At 35.4% G+C, this 22,763-nt stretch overlaps 2 protein-coding genes across 2 annotated transcripts in view; both read left to right on the top strand.

Annotated features, from left to right (window-relative positions):
- The window catches only part of LOC117400116 (importin-11), a 180,769-nt gene that overhangs the window by 130,749 nt on the left and 27,257 nt on the right, over positions 1 to 22,763 (top strand). The window contains exons 28-29 of the mRNA XM_058990140.1: positions 7,873 to 7,968; positions 13,697 to 13,781. Coding sequence (XP_058846123.1) covers positions 7,873 to 7,968; positions 13,697 to 13,781 — 181 coding nt within the window. The remainder of the gene's footprint in view (positions 1 to 7,872; positions 7,969 to 13,696; positions 13,782 to 22,763) is intronic.
- On the top strand, positions 1,361 to 4,497 carry LOC117403634 (leucine-rich repeat-containing protein 70-like). Its single transcript, XM_034005879.3, has 2 exons — positions 1,361 to 1,451; positions 1,941 to 4,497. Exon 2 carries the CDS (start codon positions 1,983 to 1,985, stop codon positions 3,834 to 3,836), a length of 1,854 nt encoding a protein of 617 aa, XP_033861770.3. The 5' UTR covers positions 1,361 to 1,451; positions 1,941 to 1,982; the 3' UTR covers positions 3,837 to 4,497.

The raw sequence follows: 22,763 nt of genomic DNA, 5'->3' as shown, positions 1-22,763 counted from the left end.
CTGCTGTATATGATGATAAATTGCTAAAATGAATACATAAAAAAATGTGCGTTTGGTGAAATTTGTCACGTGACCGATTATACGTCTAGCATATTATTCAACGTTTAACCACTTCTTTGGAGTTTATACGTTTTAAACATTTAAAATTCCCATCCCTACTAAATTGGGAAATGAGTTATTCTGCAATTCTCCAGAATACGGTCAGAGAAATTCTATCTCCCGTTTCCTTTTGCATATAGCTGATATCCTTCCGTTTCTGATTTACACTAAGCATCAAACCCTGGAATAGAATCTTAACGGGAGGGTTTCTTTATCCAAACTAATAACTTGTTGTGGGTCTAAAATCCCTACTGCCTTCAGAAACTTGAACTGGTTGAATAACATATGGTTTTATTCGGCATTGATCAGGTTTGTAGTAGCTTGTCAATTTTTCATAAACTTTGTGGAAAGTGTTTGTTTATACTGGCATTTGTGCTGTGCAACTCTTGTTCCAGTGCTCGGTATGTATTTATTAATTCTGCAACTTTGTTATACATTTGATGAACTCTAGCGTCACAACTTTCAAACCACTCTGTAAGATCCACTAGTCCCTTACCTTGCCATGCGTTGCATTCAGGGAGAGTTGAGACACCAGGTGGATATTGCTGCATGCAATCTCTCAAATAAATGCTTTTTGATTTTGTTAGTGCATCCATTTTTTCTAAAACAGCAAGTCAAACGCATCAATTTCTAGAATAGCCATAATTGTCCCTCAATTAGGGGGTATGTTCTAATATTCCAGAATTTGTGTTGATTCCTTAATTATTCTTTAGATCAGTTTAGCTGGAGTGGCTACACAGAACCCTGGATGTTTAGGACAGAATTGCAGGTTAGTCCTGTCGTTTTAAATTCTCCCGTGAATTTTGCAGGTCCCTATTTATAATTTATGAACTCACTACTGGTGACACTCACTTCAGTATCGTTCAACACAGGAGAAGACCCGAAAAAGATCATCTCTGTTCAGAATATCTTTTATATTCATAGCTTTATATTTACAGAAATGCCTAATTCTTATGAGGCGCATGACTTTAAATAAACTACATGGTATAACTACATGTATGCATTTTATAACCTTGTGGTGGATTTTGTATATGTAAGTGGTCTTTCTTGAATTGAATAGCAACACAGATTTTACTCATGTATAAAAATACTTCACAAACAGCCAAGATTTCCTTATATAACAATGGCCTAATAGAAATGATAGCATGACATCCTTTGCAGGTTTCCTGCATCCCATGGCAACATGTGTTTAATCCAATCACCATTAAGCATTTTATGGAAAAGTTCCTTCCTGACTGAAAAGCTAAACTCCATAGGAAGGCTGCAAGTTCCTGGAGTTGAAGCTTTTTATCCATTTTGCAAACACTTGACTTGTAACAGTTTACAGAATGTATTAATTATGCAGTGAACAGGTATGTGGAGCATTTTTATCACAAAACGTTTAACTTGGCTATAAAAAAATGTATGATATTTAGTAAATAAATATATTTAATTGTACTCATCGTCAGTTGTATTACATGCATGCTATTCAATTTAATATGTCTACTTTAAAATAAAGTGAAGTGACTGGAGATTGGAGTACAAAGCCCACAGAGCAGATAAATGGGTAACTTATTGGTGTCTCCACTGTCATTTGCAAATGTTGCCCAAGTTATTTGATTTTCTAATATACTAACATTGCAGCTATTTTTTACATTACCAAAATAAACTATTAACTGTGGGGACTGGTGATGATGTCATCATACTAAATGATACAGGCGTATGATGTGTAAATTACTTATAGCTGGAAATACCCTAACAAGACTGCAAAATCTATTAACCAATTGCCATTACTGTTACTTATTTTTGTTATAACAAATTATGGGGTAAAGGTATATATACTTTTTTTTTTTCTCAAATAGTCTGATTGCAGATGAAGGGAAGAGATCTCGCAAACTGGAAGAATGTTTAGGTTTTGCAGTTTCATGACCTCCCTGAAACCATTTTTTAGTTTTCATTTGTGTTTTCTTCTGACGCTACTTCACAACCCAAATCTGGGCTGCCCTCTCTCCTGCCAGCAGTGCTCAATAACTCGAGTTCAGTGCTGCAGCCTGGGCCTCACATTCGTTCCCAGGAACCTGTCACGCAGCACAGCGGTCGTGCACCTGAGTGGAAATAACATCTCTCGTATATGTGCCGAGGATTTAAGGAGTCTGGACAAACTCTCTGTGCTTTACCTGGACAACACAGGGCTGCTATACATTGAGGACAAAGCAATGAGGCACCTTCACAAACTATATTATTTATACTTGAATGACAATCAGATAGAACGATTGGACCCTGAAACCTTTAGAGGACTTTCAGATCTTCATTATCTGTACCTTCATCATAATGAAATACATTTTCTTCCAGATGGAATGTTTGCTGACCTGATTGCTTTGCGTTATCTGCATCTTCAAGGGAACCGTCTTAAAAAAGTTGGAAGTGGCGTTTTTTTGGGCATGACCAGTCTTAAAATACTTAATCTTGCAAATAATAGGATTTCAAGGATCTCCAACTCAGCATTTATGAATCTAGGGAAACTTGAGATACTGTACCTCAAGGGAAACAATCTTGGCCAAATTGCATCCGACGTCTTTGCAGGGCTTGGGAACGTCAAGCGCCTAGACCTGTCAAACAATCCTGTTGAATCCGTGCCTCCTTTTGCTTTCAAGGGGCTGGAAAACCTTCAGTATCTCATTGTGGAACACGCAAGAATAAAACATATTGACAAAAATGGATTTGCTAAACTACCCAATTTGAAACAATTGACACTAAGTCATAATAATTTGAATTGTATTGGCTCAGATGCTTTTGCTTTATTGAGGCAACTGAGATACCTTCACTTAGACAGGAATAACATAAGTCACATTGGGAGTGAGGCCTTTGAGGGAATGGCAGCATCACTCAAGGTCCTAAATCTAGGCCAAAATAATCTTAAATACATGCAGTCTGATGTACTTCAGCCTTTGGTTTCGCTTATCCATGTACAGGCAACCAAGAACCCCTGGAACTGCAGCTGCCAACTTCTTGGATTGCACAATTGGTTAGTGTCCTCCACCGTTATGATGAATGTTCACTGTCAACACCCACCACAACTACAGGGCAAATTATTGCGCTATGTTAATCTGAACAAATTTGGGGTTTGTGCTGTCCCAAATGCCACCATCATCCCTGTGGTATCTTCAACAGCAAGTTCATTGATAGAACATAGAGTTCTCATTCCTAATAAAAGTACTTCAGCAATGAAATTCCCCAGCTTACCATCAGGTAAATCCAAAAGTTATTCTGTGCATGGGGGCGAGGCAGTAGAACGCACAAAGCAAGCGACAACTGCCGTGCCGTTGCAAATACCGGTCCAGCACCCACCTGTAAACCTAACTACTGAAAACAAAAGTCCTGAAGGTGAAGATGCTCCTGTGTCACTGAAACCTTTACTGATATGTGAACAAAGGATCGCTAAGCTGAACCAAGGTTTTGACATTCTCTTAGTGTTTTTCATCTTTGCCTGTGTACTGATTTTAGCCATGTTGTATAAATTGCTCCATCTTAAGCATAGGCTAAAAGTGGTGGAAGGGGAGAATGTGTTGGAATATTTCAGCTTCTATCAGTCAGCACACTACAATGTGCGTGAACCTGCCTCACATCCACCAAATCTTCTACCAGCAGCAGCTCCAGATGTGGTAGGAAACATCACAGCAGGTCAGATGGGGCCCTTCAAACAAAACAACAATGGAAATCAGGCGCAGGTCATTCTGTTTGAACATTCAGTTCTATGATTGTTTTATATGGACTGACAACATTAAAGGCACTGTCCTCGGAAATATTTCATTAGTATATAAAAGCTCTCCATTTAATGTTGCTATTTCAGTTTGTAGTTCTCCTTATCAACAATACATTTATTATTATTATTATTATTATTATTATTATTATTGTTGACTATCTGTATACATTATAAGAACCTAATTCAAGTTAATGCAGCCATTGAAATGATTGATCAATGGTGACCTTTGCTGTACCTCATGGTAATATGGGAGTATTTACTGTACAATGTCTAACATTATTACATTTTAAACATAATGTTTTGACTGATTTAGCATAACTTTTTTTTTTTTTTTTTTTTTTAACTACTATGATAAACTTATGATGTCTGCATTAGCCCATTTCTCTTCTTGCCAGTGACTTTGATTTCTCAAGTTGGCAGCCTTTAATAACCAATTTTTGACAACCTATATAAATCAACTCCATTGTGCCCCTTCAATTTGCTCTACAGAGAAACTTAACAAGGTGGTTTGTGAAAAAAAATTGTTTTTAATGCATGCAGCTAATAATCAGGCTGCTTTTGTTGCAGAATTTCTATTTTTACAAGTAAGGGGGGCCAATAAGGTAAAATGTTTAATTGTGTGTGTTTGTGTGTTGAATAAAAACACCTCAAAGCTGCATTGGCTTTTAATGCTGTATCATATTACAAACCTGTAGCAATCTGATTGTCAAAATATTATATTGATTCTTAAACGATCAAGGCACATCCTTTTCATTAAATCAAACATAGGGGTTCTATTAATGCATAAGTGTGTCTTTGATGTACTACGGTTATCTATAGCATGTGTAATTTGCAAGGGAGTGTTCATATTGTGTATACAAATAGGAAACTTATCAAATGACAGATTGCTTCAAAATTTCTGGGGTTGTACCAGGGAAATACAAGCAATTACAGTTACATATGTATGTATGTGATATATATGTGTGTGTGTGTGTATATATATATATATATATATATATATATATATATATATATATATATATATATATATATATATGTGTGTATATGTATGTATGTATGTATATGTGTGTATATATGGCATCTGGCATTTATAAAATACAAACCGTGCCCTTTTAGTTTAGTACACAAGTGTGACAGGATGACTGAGTCGGTGACGTCAGACAGAAGCAGGAACGTAAAAACACTGACACCAGGGAAGTACTGCAGGTAAAGGCTGGCTGCTGTTTTTATTAATAACAAAAATAAAATAAATATTTTAACAAAAACAAATCACGAACACTAAATAATAAATAAACCATACAGGTCAGGCTGGGCAGTCGCTGTCACTGTTCCTGTATTGTTATGCTTAAATGTTTTACTGTTTACGTTTCTTTCCACTTACATCACCCACCTCGAGCTGGAGAGCTGCAGCCTTTTTATATCGTGGCCGAGGGGTTTAACTAGCTTGTAATTAATTATTCTATTACCCCTCGGCCACAATTTTCTAATTATTTTGTGGATGGGGCTTCCCATCCACATTACAAAATAATAAACAAAACAGCTACGCCGTCATCTAAACATAATAATTATAATAAATACAAAAACAAACTGCACAGGGGCGGAGGGGGAGACCCCGATCTAAAAATAAACAAAACAATGTACAGGGCACCTCGCCCTGTGTTACAACAAGATTTAGATTTGTGTTTGTTGTTTTCTTCATTCATACTTTATTGAAACATGGTGCAAGGTAAGGATTTCAGAAATGTGCGCAATCTTGATATTCATGTTTATAAATACTAGATGTCCCAGTTTCAACTTAAATGGGTTTAAATACGTTAATGTAAAACAATAAAAACCAACGTTTGAGTCGAATTGCATTATGGAGTAAATCGGAGCCATGACTTTACCACGTTATAACCGATTCCGCACTATAACGGGTCACGTTGTACCGGGGTAGCACTGTGTTACTTTATTTAAATGAATAATATAACTATCCGTAACTAAACAAATGGATCTGTGTAAACTGATCGGTGACTGACATCTGACATCCATTTAGAATTATGTCATTGTTTCATACAAATACAACACAAAATAGAAAAGCATCCCTTGGACTACATATTTATTATTATTATTATCATTAAGCGGTTCCCATTATGTGCCACTATAGCCTCTTTTTTTATTTTCACCCTTACACAAGGCGACGTTCTATAACTTGCCAGGCAAAACTGATAAACAATAGTTATCATGCTTTCCTTTCTCCTCGTCTTGATTTGTCGATCTTTTTACAATCACAAAATTAAGTTGTTGGGCTGTAATATTTATAAAGTACTATTGTCCCCAACATTTTGATCAATAGACAGTGAAATAGGAATGTAACAAAACATTTCATCGTGATTGCCGCTGTGTGTTTTATTTGTGTTCCTGCTAGAAATATGGAAGTAGTTGCTTTAATAATGACGTGTGTGGGAATGATGTCAAAGTTTGCACATGTGCAACATCAAAATAAGTTTTCTGAAAGGTGTGTTTACATGACATAAATGATGTTCACTTTCGGGATTTTCCGATATGTTTTTGGAAAACTGCGTTTACATGACTCTTGATATCAGCATTACTTTTCAGAAAACGATATATTCCGAAAAATATCGGAATTCTTATGTTCATGTAAACACACTGATTGGTCCATGTGTCTCCCTGTTAAAATGTAAGAAATCGCTTACTGTAATCTTATAATCTTTGTGTTTCTCTGTTGTGCATGTTTGTCTGCAAATAAACAATTTGATTGTAATTCACTTTACTAAACATTGTTTTTTTTTTGTTTTTTTTATTATTCTCCCAACCACACATTTCTAATTACTGTAATTGTAGACCCTGTCCTTTAATATTGTATTGTACTGGTTATTTGTGTATTGCAAAGTTGACTTTTTGGTTTTCTGAAATTGTTGTCCGTTTCTTCTTTGTGTATTTTTCAAGTGATTACTGTATTTTAAATATATAAGCTTAAATATATATTCTTGGTGAAATAGTATTATTATTATTATTGTAATTCATGGTGAATGATAATTCTATAAATGTCTGTGTTTTACAGTCTTAATATACATGGTGGTGAAGTGAGACCTGTGTATAATAAGGTTGATGTTGATTAAACTGCTAACAAACTCTGCCACCAGTCCCTGAACACAACAAAACACTGTCAATACCAAAACAAACCACGGCCTCCACATTTAAAGTTTTATTCGCAAAAGACAGGGAGAGATTTGTGGAAAAGCAGAATAACACAAGTACTCTTAGAAAAGCAATAAGCAACATAAATGACCTCAGCCACATGCCCTCCGTGGGGGGGGGGGGGGGGGGGAGTCAGTTTGGGCTGATGGCTTTCAGAAAGCAGAAAAGCCTAGCAGATTTTCAAATACGATTCTTAGAAATCTGTTTTCTTAGGAAATCTTTTTTGTTTAGCTCATGTACAATAGAAGCACATGATGGTTTTATTTAATACTCAAGACCCATTTCTAACTTCTAAAAGGTGCTGCAAACAGGGAAATGCACGTATCTCTTTCAGAATTGCACATTTGCACTTTCGGTATTTTGTTTTTGATCTGACTTGAGCCTTAATCAGAGATATATTTTGTTTTTATGCAAAGCAGTAAGCTTCTGGTTTTATTATTATTATTATTATTATTATTATTATTATTTATTTCTTAGCAGACGCCCTTGTCCAGGGCGACTTACAGTCGTAAACAAAAATACATTTCAAGAATCGCAGTACAAGTAATAATACAATTAAGAGCAAGATAAATACAAGATAAAGACTAATATTCATTGAAGTTGTACATTATCATAAAGTTTGAGTGTTGCAGTTCACATATTCTCATTAACAGTAGATAGATACAGATGACCATACAGTAACTGAGTTTGGACCTTTTTGTCAAGTTATAGAAATAACTTATTTATGTTACATAATGGTTATCCCAATTAATGCACTGAACTTTGGGAGTGTCCTAAAGAAGACTCCCTGTTACCCGTTTTAACTATCGCCTTTACCTGTTTCTTTGCAGCGTCATCCAAGATAAATTCTGTGGAATCATTAATATTTCTGTAGAGGCGTTGCATGATGTAATGACAGAAGACCCAGAAACAAGAACCTTTAAAGAGTAAGTAAATTGCAGAGAGATATGTTAACACATATTAAAACCATGGTAGACTATGGTAAATGCATAGCAAACCATTGAACAAAGTATGGGAACCTGCAAAATTACCATGTAAATGTACAGTCGTAAACATTTATAAGGGCTCTGTTGTGGATGCAATGTGCACTACCTGCTGAATTTATTCTACAAGGCTGTTTAATGTCTGAAACCTGAATGAGTCATTTAACGAGGAGGCTTGGTGTTAATTACATTTAATTCCCATACAGTAGTTTTTATTTAATGGCCCTTTACTGTGATGCTTGAGAGTTTAGCCTCTGTCATATGCTTGAAGTCAAATGGGTGGACAGAAATGTTTATTGACTGCTGTTGGCATTGTATACACCATAGTAAAAATAAGCAGCATGAGGACCGTATAACTCAAGGCTTTTATATTCCAGGTGCCCCAAGGTTTCTTTTTGAGTAGTCACAATGATTGATTGAGATGGTCCGTGTAAAGCATCAGTTTTTAAGGAATAACCTTGAACCTTGAAATTGAATTTTGTGAAAACTAGATTACTATCTGTATCTTTAGAAAGTTGATTTACAAAGCATATTATTAACAGTCAGCCCATTTAATGAGACATTTAGACCATAAATAACAAAGATTTATAAAATCACTTTACTTTTTTGTAAACCGTAATGTAGAGACATTTGTTGTGGGTGATCTTAACACAAAACTACTCTGATAGTTCCACAGTAATATTCTTGATTCTGATCAGGAATTGATTTATATTTTAGTTTTACAACAGATGTACTTGGCATGCTGTAGAAGTAGTACAGGGTGTGTTGTTGGCAATCTGTCAGTAAATGTGTTGCTAAAAAGAATGTAAAAAACATAACAGGAAGAGAATAACAGCATAGATCAAGAAAAGCAGACCAGGTATAAAACTGGTGGAGAAACAAAGACTAAAGTGAAAAAGCACTGCATTCTTAAAGAACAGTTTTTAGACTTGAACCCCCCTTTAATAATTATTTTGGATACAGTACAGATCTGCCGACCTTGGCCTGTTGCTTTCATAATTTGGAATTTCTGAGGCTCACAATTAATCAAGTACAAAATAAAATTCAGAAGAAAAAAAAAATGTGGTGTTCAATCAGACAGAATAAACAGCCTTGTAATTCTAACAAGACTCCAGTCATTTTTGGTTCAAACCCAGTAGCTTGTTCACTTCCACCTGTGGCTTGAGATTTCCTGATGACTAAGACTTAACACTTCAAGATATTGTCTTCATGCTCAGCACAAAGCTGTATTCTGTGATTCTTTGAATCAAGTTCGATCATGGCTATCGTAGAAGATAAATTAACTCTTCGTGACAGTTTTTTCCCCCCCTAAGCTGCTGCCACAATGGTGACAAAGCTTCATATCTCAGAAACCATTTGCAGTGTTATATAGACATACAGTTGTAGTCAAAACCCAAAGGAAATTTTATAATTTTTAGAAATTTCTCGAAAACAAACAATTATACGAAGTCTTTTGTAGCAAAAGTTTTGCTTTTGTGGATGAGGAAAAAAAAGAAGTTCCAAGAAATAGATGTGTACAATTATTTATTTCAGCAATTTTTTTGCAAAACTCCAAGAATGCTAATTCAAAGGTATTCATACACTGACAAGGAAAATGAAATTAATAGCTAGTTGAGGCACCTTTAGCAATAATAACCTCTTTTAAACGATTAGGATATTTGTCAGTGAGCTTTTGGCATGACCATTCTTCAATGCAAAATTGTTCCAGTTCATTCAAATTCCGAAGACATCTTTTGTGCACAGCCTTCTTCAACTCATACCAAAGATTCTTAATCGGATTTAGATCAGGACTTTGACTAGGCCATTCCAGAACCTTGATTTTATTCTTCTTTAACCATTCTGAAGTAGATTTTGATGTGTGCTTTGGATCGTTGTAGTGTTGGAACGCCCAGTTGCGCATTTAAACCAAGTTTTGTAGCGGAGGGTTTCAGATGATTGGCCAATATATTTTGGTACGCTAAGGAATCAATTTTACCATGTACTGGAACTAAATTTCCTGTGCTATTAGAGGAAAAATAGCCCCACAGAATGATATTACCACCTCCATCCTTGATAGTTGGTATGGTGTTCTTTTCTTTGTACGCCTCACCAGACTTTCTCCAAAAGTAACGACTATCAGCATGACCAAATAGCTTGATTTTTGTTTCATCACTCCACAAAACCTTTCACCAGAACTCATATCCATCATTCACATGCCGTTTTGCAAACTTTAAGCGATTGTCCTTGTGACGTTTTCCTTATTCCTTGGCCTGCAATCATTGAGACCTTCATATTGCAATACTCAACCTATGGTTGAAATGGAAACCTCAGTCTCACTTGCAGCCAATTAACTTAGAATATCTTTGGCAATCAATCGGATTGTTATTAACCTTCCTCACAATTCTTCTACTTGTTCTTGGTGAAATAACCTTCTTTCCAGACTGAGGGAGCGTTGTGAGTCTTGTACTTCTTGATAATTGAAACAATAGTTGAACTTTGGATACTCAAATGCTTGGGAATCTTCTTGTATCCTTCTCCAGCTTTATGACCATACATCATTTTCTGATTAAGTCTTCAGATAACTCTTTACTTTTTCCCATATTGACTTATTGGTAATGACAGCATTCATCCTATGCCTCACCTTTTTATACTCTCTAAGAATGTTCACCTACAATCCAGTATTAGGTTCTGCATTATCATATTGAAATGTCTAGCACCTTGTAGACAATACTATCATAGCATCAAAGGGTATGAATACTTTTGAATTAGCATTTTTGGAGTTTTGCAAAACAAATTGTAATAAAATTGAAATAAATAATTGTAGACATCTATTTCTTGGAACTTTTCTTTTTTTCCTCATCCACAAAAGCAAAACTTTTGCTACAAAAGGTTTTTCCTAAAATTCTTTGTTTTCGAGAAATTTTTAGAAATTATACATTTCCATTGGGGTATGTAAATGTTTTACTACAACTGTATATGCAGTGAAAATCTGATACAACGTACTGCCTTGGGATCGTAAAAACAGTAAGTTATAACCGAGGTATGTAATAACCAGATACATGCACATACCTGCCAAATCAGCACAAAGATCAAAACCTAGTACAGTGCTAATTGATTAATGTACATATACAATGTATGTAGTATAAAGGTTTATTACAGAAGAAACTATATAAAACAATGTAACTAGTACTGTACATTACAGTGCAGTATGTAACATTCTGTATTTTAATTATTTAATACAGTAATTCTATGTTTACTTTGATAAAGATGGTCAGCTAAATGGATTATAAAAAATAACAAAAAACATGTAATGTACTGAATAATACTGTACTGTAATTAGTAAAATAAACTAATTAATAAAAAAAAAATTACAGAAATAAAAAAACTGATGATGGTAATAAAAATAATATACAAGTCAATAAACATTTACCATACAAACTGTCAGTTCAGGTACAGCAGTAATCCTTGCCTGTACGCTATTTTAAGAAGTCTTTTAGGCCCAGGCCACATTAGCGTTTTAGAACCGAGTTAAGGGTTCAAAACCTGTTTAACAGTGCTTAAATCAATTTGCATCCACACTAAACACGGTTCATAACTGAGTTCAGCCGAGTTTGAAACCTGCTCAGGAGGTAGTCTCAAACTCGGTTGTCGGCATAAACTGGTTTAACTGTAATCTGGATGTGAACCGTGTTCGAGTCTGGTTACACAGTATCCTCCGATATCCCCTAGTGCTTTGTGGTAGTACGTTGCCATAATCCTCCGGTTACATGAGACGACAATAAAGAAAAGACAAGCCTGAATTAAAATACAGGAGGATTTATTCTTGCCATATTCCATTGGTACAGTCAGATATGCTAATGTACTGTAGTACACAAAACTTAATGTGTCCAAAACACTTTTTTAAATGATCTTAGATCACATGACATATTAGCAAGTTAAAGGACTTTATTTTGACGACTTAATTAAATTAAATAACATCTTATCCGCCCCAGATTTTCCCTTTGTGCAAATGCCCATCTAATTTATTTACTGTGGCGTGGGCATTTTTTTCCCCAATACAAATTATTCCCCTTTTGATTTACTTAGGAACTTTCTCGTAGCTCCTCCGTTCTGCTCCCGTGTTCAATGAAAATAAACAACATTTACAAGGGGGGAAAAAAGAAAGAAGGACGTGTATACATTACAGTGGTTTCTGGTATGCAGTCATCCAGCGAAGTGTTTTTTCAACAACAGCTGGGTTAAACTAACTCGGTTTCATTACGGCAATCTAATGCTAACACTGTTGGGCTGGGGTTCAGGTAAATCGGTTTTGAACTCGGTTGTTGATTTTTTTGCTCTAATGTGGACAAGGCCTTAGACGACTGCCTCAGCGACTGCTACTTTTTAAACTTGAGCTCTTTACAGCATAATTCCGACTGCTTTCGTCCCTTTAAGATTTCTCCAATAATGTACAGTCTGTCCTTAAGTGAAATTGACGATCGTTTAGCGCTGGCCATGATAATACTGCATAATACAGTAATAGAGAGCAAGGTCAAGTCCAAACAGCAAGTAGTATGCCTGCGAGTACACAATATGTGCAGCACAGATCACTGCATGCCATCGCGGTGCGTGCGTAATAACAGGAACTATGCAGATAGGGATGGGAATTTTAAACGTATAAACTCTAAAGAAGTGTTAAAACCTTTAATAATATGCTAGACGTATAACCGGTCACGTGACACGTCACCAAACGCGTATTTTTTTATTCATTTATTTTAGTAATTTATCATCAGTAGTCCGTCGCGTATCGGACTGCTCTAGTGCCACAGTAAGGGCGGATATTATAAAAAGGAAGGCGTTTGGCAATTGCCTCCAAGTAGCTTTTCTAAGTGGTGCAACAGAAGATTGACTCTGGGGCGGGTTTTATTCTCGGTCGATCTGGCGCTTCATTGGTGCACTGTGTGTGTTTATGGCTGTAGTAGACGTGGTATGGTATCAATTCCATGGCAGGGTTAAATAATGTTAATGACAAGCGTTTTTTTCAAGCGAGTTTGTTCTATATTTAAAATGGCACCTCTAAACAAAGGAAGCCAAGTGTTTTTTTCTGAGGGGGGTGTTAATTTGGCGATTAATGTACACAGTATGTAGAGGTGAGTGACGTTTGATTCCACTACCTGGAAATTGTAATGCTCAAGTATTCGTCTCGAGCAATAGATCTAAAAAATCCCACCGCTACTATCAAAGACCGTAAACTTTTAAATCTCTGAGGCAGACTTTTTAATATCAGTCACAGTGCTCTTTAAAATTCAAACATATTGTGCTGTTTTATCCCTGGTAATGACCTTTTCCAGAAGTGAAAGTATTTCCATTTTTTTTTTTCAATTGTAAACTCTTTCGCTTTCGTGCTGTACAGTGGGTGATCATGTACAAAAAGGAGAATTTAAACAGGATTTAATACAATTTTATTTGGTTCCATGATACTGGTTCTTTATATCAGTGTGTACGTTATGTCCCAGATATGTTGTAAATGGTTTTGACTGTGTAGGCTTAAAATGTTCCATTACAGTTAGCGTCCAGTAGAAATAAACCATTCAATATTATATCACATCCACATTAGATTTATTCTACTAGGTATGATTTTGTTTTTGTTCACGAAAACTCACATTTCTTGTGTTTGACTCTTATCTTATTTTTTTTATTTTTTTTTATATAGCTGTATGCTAATGTCTCACTTTGAGGAGCCCAAACTAACAGAGGATGAGGAGCCTCCCACAGAACAGGATAAGAGGAAAAAAATGGTGAGTAGACCTGGAGATCGCTGGGGGTTGCAGTGTATAAATCAGTAATTATTTAGAGATTATCAGGGAAATGCCTAGAGCTCACAAATAATTAGCAAGTATCTACTGTTGATCTATCTAAAAACATCTGTGGCTGATTGTAGCAGTGTAGACCTGCCAAGCTATAATCGCAGGATCAAAGTCAAAAAGAAGATTGGGTATGGCTCAAGGCCATAATTAAAAGGTTGACTAATTAGGAAACAAACACTGTTGACATTGAGAAGCCTTCACAATGGTGTTGTCTAGAGATTTAGCTACAGTACATGTAGACCTTGATTGCAAGAACAAAGGCAGGTCGTTGGGGCTTGCTGTGAAGATGAGTGTCATTCTTTTGATCTCTTCTCCTAAATGGTCTGATCATTGAGAATATTAAAAAAAGAACACACTGAAGTTTTTCTTTCTTTTCTGGAAGTAAAACTTTATTATAACATTTACAAACCTATTTATTTATTTTTTGTACTTGAGGGAGCACATGTTCTAATTATTTGGATCCGTGTTAAGAATCATTAACACAATGTAGCTTCTAAATCACTTTAGACAAGATGGCTAATTTTCAAGGCTCTATAGCCTTTTACCCGTGGGGGAGTTGAGTGTGGTGGTCTCAATTTTGTCCCCAGGAAACGGTGACTTCTTATACATTGAACCATTGCCTGTTTAAAGAGTGAAAATGCAAGTTCAAATTGGATTGAAATGCATCACATTACCATATTAAAATATTAAGGGATTTAATGTGATTGGTACTTACTTTGTAAATGATTAACAATCACTCTGAGTGGGGAGTATCACTTTTTATAAACCCTTTACCACTGCTACTTCTACTAATGCCTCAGGAGCCGTTTTATGTGGTGGCTTCTTGTATACAGTGGTATGGAAACTCTGGCAAAACCTTATGGTATCCTCCTCTGTGACCCATGATAGAAGCCATATTGGGCTTGACTTGTTTTGGTTTCCGTGTGATAAAGACCTAAAGCTTTGAGATACTGGCATGTAACAGTATTGAGTGTAGGTTAAGTTCGACCACCGGTATTGTCGCCTTTTGTGTCTGTAATTTTACAGAGCTTCCACCTCCAGAGTTATATACACTAATGTATTGGTGACCTTGGCATTGACTTATTTTGTTAATGTTTTTTGGGTACACAGCTGTATTCTACGACCACCTCAGTTAAATGTCATTAATGGTGTTGGCTATTAAAGTAACTATTTCACTACCACGTGCGTCAACCTCTTATATCAATAATACACACTACACACTTTGAGAGATTGTATCTTTGCCCTTACATTATAGTCTGGGGATGCTATGGTTTTGTTTTGTTTTGTTTGTTTGTTTGTTTGTTTGTTTGTTTGTTTGTTTGCTTCGATCACTACGAATGCTAACAGCGGTTTAATATAAATGTAGATATCCAGTGTTTCTATGTCCTAAGGGGTAAAACAGATGGTTTAAATGACTAGCATGGTCAATATGATATTTGACGGCACTTTCTGTGGGAAATCAGCACAAGAGGTGTAATTAAATTAAGATTTGACCTTTATTGAGGCAAGCGGGGTCTACCAGGCCCAAGCAGGCAAGAGGCAATGTGCAGAATTTACCAAGAGAAAGCTAATCCTCTGTGTTTGTTCTACACAAAGTCAATATATGTAATAAAACCATATTAGTTAGAACCAGACTCAGTAATTATGCCTTGACACACATTCTCTAATGTTTTTTATAATGCCCATCTGTTAAACATAAGAGGAAAGAAACCTTAGTGTTATTTAGGCATTTGACTACTATTTTTTCTTTTTTTTCACATAAATACATAAATGCCGAGCACTGTCAATTGGGGTTAGTGTCTTGGATTTTCTCATGAACAAATATTATAGTTTTTACATTATTAATATACCATTTGAACATGATCTCTCAGGGGCTAAACTAGTTCGCTGAAGGGATCCAGATTAATTAATTAATTAATTAATTAATTAATTTATTTATTTATTTATTTATTTATTTATTTGTTTTTCTTTTGCATGTGTGTGTTGAAAGAGCCTAAAAAACAACGCAGTATGAAGCAGCAAAGATGTATTCGTGAAAACAGCTTGTTAAAAACAGCAAAGGATAAATAAAATCTGCTCTGTGATGGGGGTATTTAAACAGGCAAAATCTCATAGATTTGAAACTAAAGTGATCGTTAACTATTGTAACAATCTTTGATAATGGTCTGGTAAAAATTGGTAATACACTTGTCTCACTGCCTGCAGTATTGCAATCAGTTTCTAGTGCATTTATTATCCAAGTGGGAGATGATGAAGCAGGGAGATTGGGTTTAATGTTTTTTTTGTAACACTCAAGAGGGTTGAAGTAAAAGTAATTTGGTCTTAAATCCTTGATTGACAGTGTTTGTAAACATTACTTGTATTAAATGTGCCTTTTTAATGGTTTGTGTTTGCAGAAATCTCAAGATGCTTCTCTAATTAAAATAAAAGTACTGTATATTTTAATCATTTTAAAAAAAGACATTTTGTGTAGTCAGCTTGTAACAAGCTTTACATGTGTTAATTTAAGTTGAAATAGGTCTGCCTATGCTAGCGTCTGTGAATAGAGGTTGTAATAATGAGAGGAGGCGTTAGTGAAGAGGTATAGTGATATAGTATAGTGCCAAAAACACCTAAGCAGTAGACTAACCCTGATTAGAGGGCTTTACTGTTTGGTATTTGAACACATCTGGGATGTACTGTAGGAGTGCGAGCCACAGGCAGACGAGGGCAGCTACCAAGGTAAGGCCTGATGGTCAAAGTTGTATTACTATTAGAAAAAGATAAACTGGTCCTTTTTTAATGTTTTTGTTAAATCTTTAAATTACATATTTCCTTTTTTTAACTTTTAACTTTTTTTCTTTGTTTTGGTTTTCCTTTTTGTCCAGTTGTGGTGATGATTCTTGCAAAGGACCTCCTTTTGCACAAATGTTGAATATAACATAATGTCATGGTATATGGGGCCTGCCTGTTTCGTATAGGTTTACAGTGGCTATATACTGTAGTATGTCATAACTGTTTTGTGTTATGGATGGCTAATTATGTATGTATAGCTGTGGCAGGGAATGAATGTCCATTTACAATAAATTTGTGACCAAGTAATTGCTGATGCATGGTTGTTTAGATAGATTTGTATGCGGTGTGTCACCAACCTCTTCCAGGAACAGACCCCTCTCAATTCTTAGGGGAAGTCAAAACAATACCTCGGTACCTGTCGCCTGGCATTTAAAATAGTGTGTGAATCATTTACTATTCCCAGTGTACTGTAACAGAAGAATTAGAAAGGTTGATGAAAGTTTATTAATAATTGACCTTTTCATCAGGCAGAAATCGGGTCTCGTAGAGATTGTGTGCATATTGTGCTGCAGCATCCCAATTATGTTCTTGCTCTGGCTGGGTAAGCCAGTTCATTACTGTTAGCTTCATAGATTAATGGTGGAGCTAAAAATTGAAGATTGAGAGTCTGAAGGCCACATTTTCTTCTTCATAAATCTCATCATGTTTGAAAGTTCCTTAACAATGTCCTGTCCTAAGAATATATACGTTTTTAGGCTTAATATTTAAATCCCCATGTTATGTGATGTTTTATTAACACATCTGTGGAGATTCAGGCAACCTTGTATAACATTGCAAATCAAATCCTATAATGTAGGTTTCTGTATATTTATTGATTGCAATTTGTTACAAATGACATGACAGACATTGCTATGGAAGATATAGACTTCTCCTTAGAAGGGGAGAAATAAACATAAGAACTGCAGATGTTTTAAGGCAGTTGTTACTGTTTAGATAAATATAATATGCATTTTATAATATGCTAATATTTTAGAATCATACCACTAGTTAAACATGTATTGCATTAATATGTTACCCTTCCTCAATCAGCAGTCTGATCATCAGTGTTAATAGCTTAATTGTAATACGAATTTCACGTTAAAACAAAAGGCCTGTTAAAAGATGTGTGATTAACTCCAAATCTATTCAATTTTCAAAGGAACCTTTTTGTTTTAAAATACTTTTCAGCAACTTTTCGGAAATGACTCATCACTTTTTTTAAAGTTGCAAATAAAAACTTTTGTAAGACTTTTTTGTATTTTTTTATTAACAGTACAAACACTGATGGCATAAGGACTGTGGAAGCAGTAGTTCTGTTTTGCATTTGCATAATTAATCTAAACACATGACATCATTGCCAAAAATGAAGTTAATGCTCTTTTAGATTTAGTTTACAGCCTCCATTTGCTTGTGGGATGGTTGCACTAGTAAATGATCATGCCATGCAGCTCTTGTATTTGTCTTCATGGTATTGAATATTATATGAGGCAATCTGATCTGAAAGGTTTCTGCCTCTTCCCCCTGACAGTTTATCCGAGCTCTATCGTTATCTGCTCATAATCTTCCAGTTTCCTTATTTTGCCTAAAGGCTGATTTTGTGATGTGGACCTTGGACCACCAGTCTGAGCAGTGAATGTTTTCACTGCTGCCTAGAATCTAATTTGAATTCCTCAGGAGTAAAATGTAGTACAGTCCCTTTGTATCAAGCCACCATAGCAGTGTTGAAAATATAATACATGTGGCAATGTTTGCTTTTCTTTTATTATAGAAATTTCTGCATACTGTAAACTTTAAAGAATGCATCTGTTTTGTACAATGGTTATTATTATGCTTATTAGAGGTGTTGTGTCTTCTCTTCAAAGATCCAAGATTTGTATTATATAACGTTATATGTTAAAGATAAGGTACAGTGCAACACGGGGCAGCAGTGTGGAGTAGTGGTTAGGGCTCTGGACTCTTGACCGGAGGGTTGTGGGTTCAATCCCCAGTGGGGGACACTGCTGTTGTACCCTTGAGCAAGGTACTTTACCTAGATTGCTCCAGTAAAAACCCAACTGTATAAATGGGTAATTGTATGTAAAAATAATGTGATATCTGTATAATGTGAAATAATGTATAATGTGATATCTTGTAACAATTGTAAGTCGCCCTGGATAAGGGCGTCTGCTAAGAAATAAATAATAATAATAATAATAACACTGTTAGAGTATGTAACAATGTTCTGTTTACCCACATTTTAAAATTACAGTAATTTTAAAATTCCCTGTAGAAAGAATTCATAATTTGCTAATAGCAAGCTTAAGAATAATTTTCAGAAACAAGTGAAAATACAATAGTACCGTTTTTAAGCAAACAGTAATAATTGGAGCATGTCTCTTATATTTTGTAGTTTTGTAATGCAGATGTTGCCAAAGAACATTATTGTCATAGGAAAATAATACATACATACATACATATATACATAAGACAGGTATGCTATGTCTAGCTTCCAAAATGTTGTACCACACTAACTTTACCAGATCCTTACAGTTAATATTTATTTATTTATTTATTTATTTATTTATTTATTTTTACTGTTGTCCCAGATCATTGTAGAATTTTAGTTTTTATTTTGGTACAGTATTTTAAGTATGATTGTGTAGGGAAGTTTCCAGTTTCATTGTGTGTATTGCACACAGTATGTATACAATATTTCCTGTTGCTGCATCTGCACAAAGCAGGGGGAAAGGTGAACTCTTGCACACACTGCATCAAGTGATTTCCTTGAGTGGGTGTGATCCATGTTATGTGCAGTTATCCACACAGCTAGAAACTAACATTTTGTCACTTTGCACGTCCTTAATATCTACAAATGTATCCAGCATAACTTGGCGTTATTAAGTTTTAAATGTTTGTTTAGGGTGTATTTACCATACTCCAAAGCATGCTGTTTTTCTTTACTGAAAAGTTTTCAGAGTTGATAGATCAAACTGGGTTTATAGCAAATGCAGATAGGTAATTGTGTTATTTAGGATTAATCATTCTTGAACAATAGGTCATTAATCACATTTTCTGTACTCAGACATCTCTAAATTAGGCAGCCATGTGGAGATATTTCACACTGTGCATTATACTACTTTTGCTGCTAACACATTCATAATGGTATAATAAATCACGTTTGAGAAATCAATCAATAGTCCTTAAGGATTTGTCAGGATTCCAGTACATCTTATCTTGTGTATCAGTGTAGTTCATGAATACAATATTATATGTTAATACATTGAGTGTAGGGTGTCTCTTACTATAACAGACATCACTGTGCACATTTTGAGTAGACACCGTACACAAGTGTTAACTTATATTGCAAGTAATTTTCATAGTTCGTAAATAAGCTATTTTGAATGGCGTGCATCATGAACGCAATGGAATATTAAGGTTATCTGTACATTTAGAAGCATTTCTGTTGCTTTTTGGCATGATATACATGTAGTGTTTCCTGTCCTTTGGTATAAAAAGCCAAGTCATACCTAATTTAATAGATATAGTTTTAATAAAGTGGTTTCATTATACAATTTGCAGCATGGGTGGTTTTTATGTACTTACTTGTCTGCATTCATTCTAGATTCAGTTTAATGTATTTCCCTTTAATTAAAATGACTATTCAAAATCAGGCTTTTTGCTTATTAATGAGGATGACTGTAATTGATTAGAATGAACAGCAGTTATCTGTGTCCTGTTAGACATTATACATGTGTATACAAATATAATGTATATACAAACTGAGCCATTTTCGTTTGGAGTTTAGTCATGCAAGGCATTGGAAGGATCACATGTTCCAGAATACCATATTTTTGCTACATTTAAAATGGGTAGTACTTGAGGGACCTGCACAGTCTATAGTTATTCAAAGGGCTATTTCCACCCCTGCAGTAATTGATCATTTTTGTGCAATAGCCGTTTTATTTAAAGATCTTTATATAAATGTTTAACACAATATTGATGCACAGTTCTATTTCTTATAATACAGTATACCATGGAACATATGTTTGCTAAATCAAATAAGCAGTCTATGCTGATGCTATTTTTCATAGCTGAAAAGCCAGGAGTCCCGCAGACACTTTGTTAAAGTAAATAAATGTACGCTTCATAGCTGAAAACCGCTCTAGCGGTATGAATGATTGCTCTGTAATGTCGCACTTTCCATTTTACATAACTTGTATCATTTTCCAGCAGTTTTTCAGCTGTTACCTACGTACTGTAATAATAAGTACTGTATCTGCTCTTTTATTAATTTTATTTGAGAATGAATAGTTTGTCTGGTACTTATTGTTTCTGTATGTATGTACACCTGTAGGGACAAGGTGCCGGACACTGGCAATTTTGATGATCACCTCTAATTGTAGTTTTATTAAATAAAAAAAAAAGTGTACATTCTGTTAAGCAAGAAAGAAAGAAAATTGACAGCTTCTATTTTCTAGTTATTAACACAGTAGGGTAACTTAAAATTACCATATCAGTGGTGCATCTAAACACGCAAACATTTAGATAAACTGAATAGACACTAATGCCTTTGTTGATCTTCATCTCATTTAATTTAAATATATGAACTCATCCAGTTAGTTATTTAGTATAACATTACGATTGACAGATGCTTTTAGGTACAATTTGTGTTTAGGGATCCCTGAAGGGCTCACATGGTGAAGGAACAACTGTGTGCTGTGCAGGTTGATGCTTGCAGTCTAGGGAGCGCTGGTTCACATCCTGGCTGTGCCAAGTTGCTGATCTTGACTGTGGATCCCACAGGGAGCAAAGCATTGAACTTGGAACTCCCGTGAGTTAGAGAGGTAAAAAAGGTGGTCACTATTTTACTTCACCACGCTTCAGCAACCCCTGTTGTCCAGGCTATTTGTTAGCTCCAGAAGACACCTGCAAGGTTAGTCTTTGTCTTCCAGGGGCTAGTAGCCCATCGAGCTTCTCGGTGTAGAGGTAACTGGCTTGGCGAAGGAACCAGAGGGTGCCCACTAACCTTCAGTTCTCCTGAGCTGTTGTGGAGAGTTACTGCGGTTACTGCACATACATTTTGTAAAAAACAGTAAAATAATTGAAGCACACTATACCGGCGCTACAAAGATGCCTCAATCAATTCCAACACACACAAGGTGCTTCGTCCCAGGAAAAAGTACTTCGTATGATGCTTCCACCACTGAAGAATGAAACAAATATATATGTTTACACATTTTAATGGAAGGGAGCATGTGGGATATGGAAGCATGTAGATAATGCTCTCTGTCACTGACATTAGGCTTATTAAAGGGGAAGGCAAATTCATACTGGCAATTCTATCGCCCGTTAAGAGACATCCTGCTGAGATCATCTTAGTGTAGGAAGAAGCATATTACTTTGACAAATATGGTTTCGAAGACCCTTTTCCATGGAGGTTTACCTTCTGGGATGGTGCCACAATGTTATATTCATGCTGTCAGGTGTTTTGCTCGTTATATTGGGTTAGATCAGTTTGGCTTGCTAATAAAATCAAGGATAGGTCAGTAAAAACATTGCAGAGCACAAACAAAGTTTGACACAAGCAAAAGATCAAATAGGCTAGCAATAAAATGTAGGTCAGTAATAGAAGTAGGTTAGCAAAGATAACAGAGCATTGGAACCTGGTTAGCATAATAACAGACCATAAGAAACAGCACAGTGTAATTACATATAGAATTCAAGGTAACATTTGTAAAATGAATTGAACGTAAAATATAGCATGACAGACGATTAGAAAAATGAATACAATCTTAGAATATTGGAAGATCATTTTCAGTGGCTCTTAGTGTAAAAACAGCTAATTATTTTCTGAGAATACAATGTGCTTTTGCTAATCATATTGTTGCACTCTGCCATCATGGCATGTGAACAATACCAGAGACCATTCATTTCAAAAGTGAAGAAAATAATTGTTGTAATGATGCCTTTGTATTACTTTTGCTAAGTGGCCTATTTTTGTGTCTGTCAAGTAGGAGCTCGATTGTCAAATCTTCATAAGTGGTGAGTAACCTCAATAACATTTTCCAAAAAAAAAAAAAACTGCAAATGTACCGTATTCCTGCGAATTTTAAGACTCAG

Source organism: Acipenser ruthenus, chromosome 2, assembly GCF_902713425.1.
Source record: "Acipenser ruthenus chromosome 2, fAciRut3.2 maternal haplotype, whole genome shotgun sequence".
Taxonomy (NCBI): Eukaryota; Metazoa; Chordata; class Actinopteri; order Acipenseriformes; family Acipenseridae; genus Acipenser; species Acipenser ruthenus.
Note: the sequence above shows the minus strand (reverse complement) of the source record. Positions and strands in the feature narration are given on the sequence as shown.

Bases quoted from the DNA above. Each gene is read 5' to 3' on its own strand.
- LOC117403634 (XM_034005879.3), top strand. From the start codon at position 1,983: ATGTTTAGGTTTTGCAGTTTCATGACCTCCCTGAAACCATTTTTTAGT.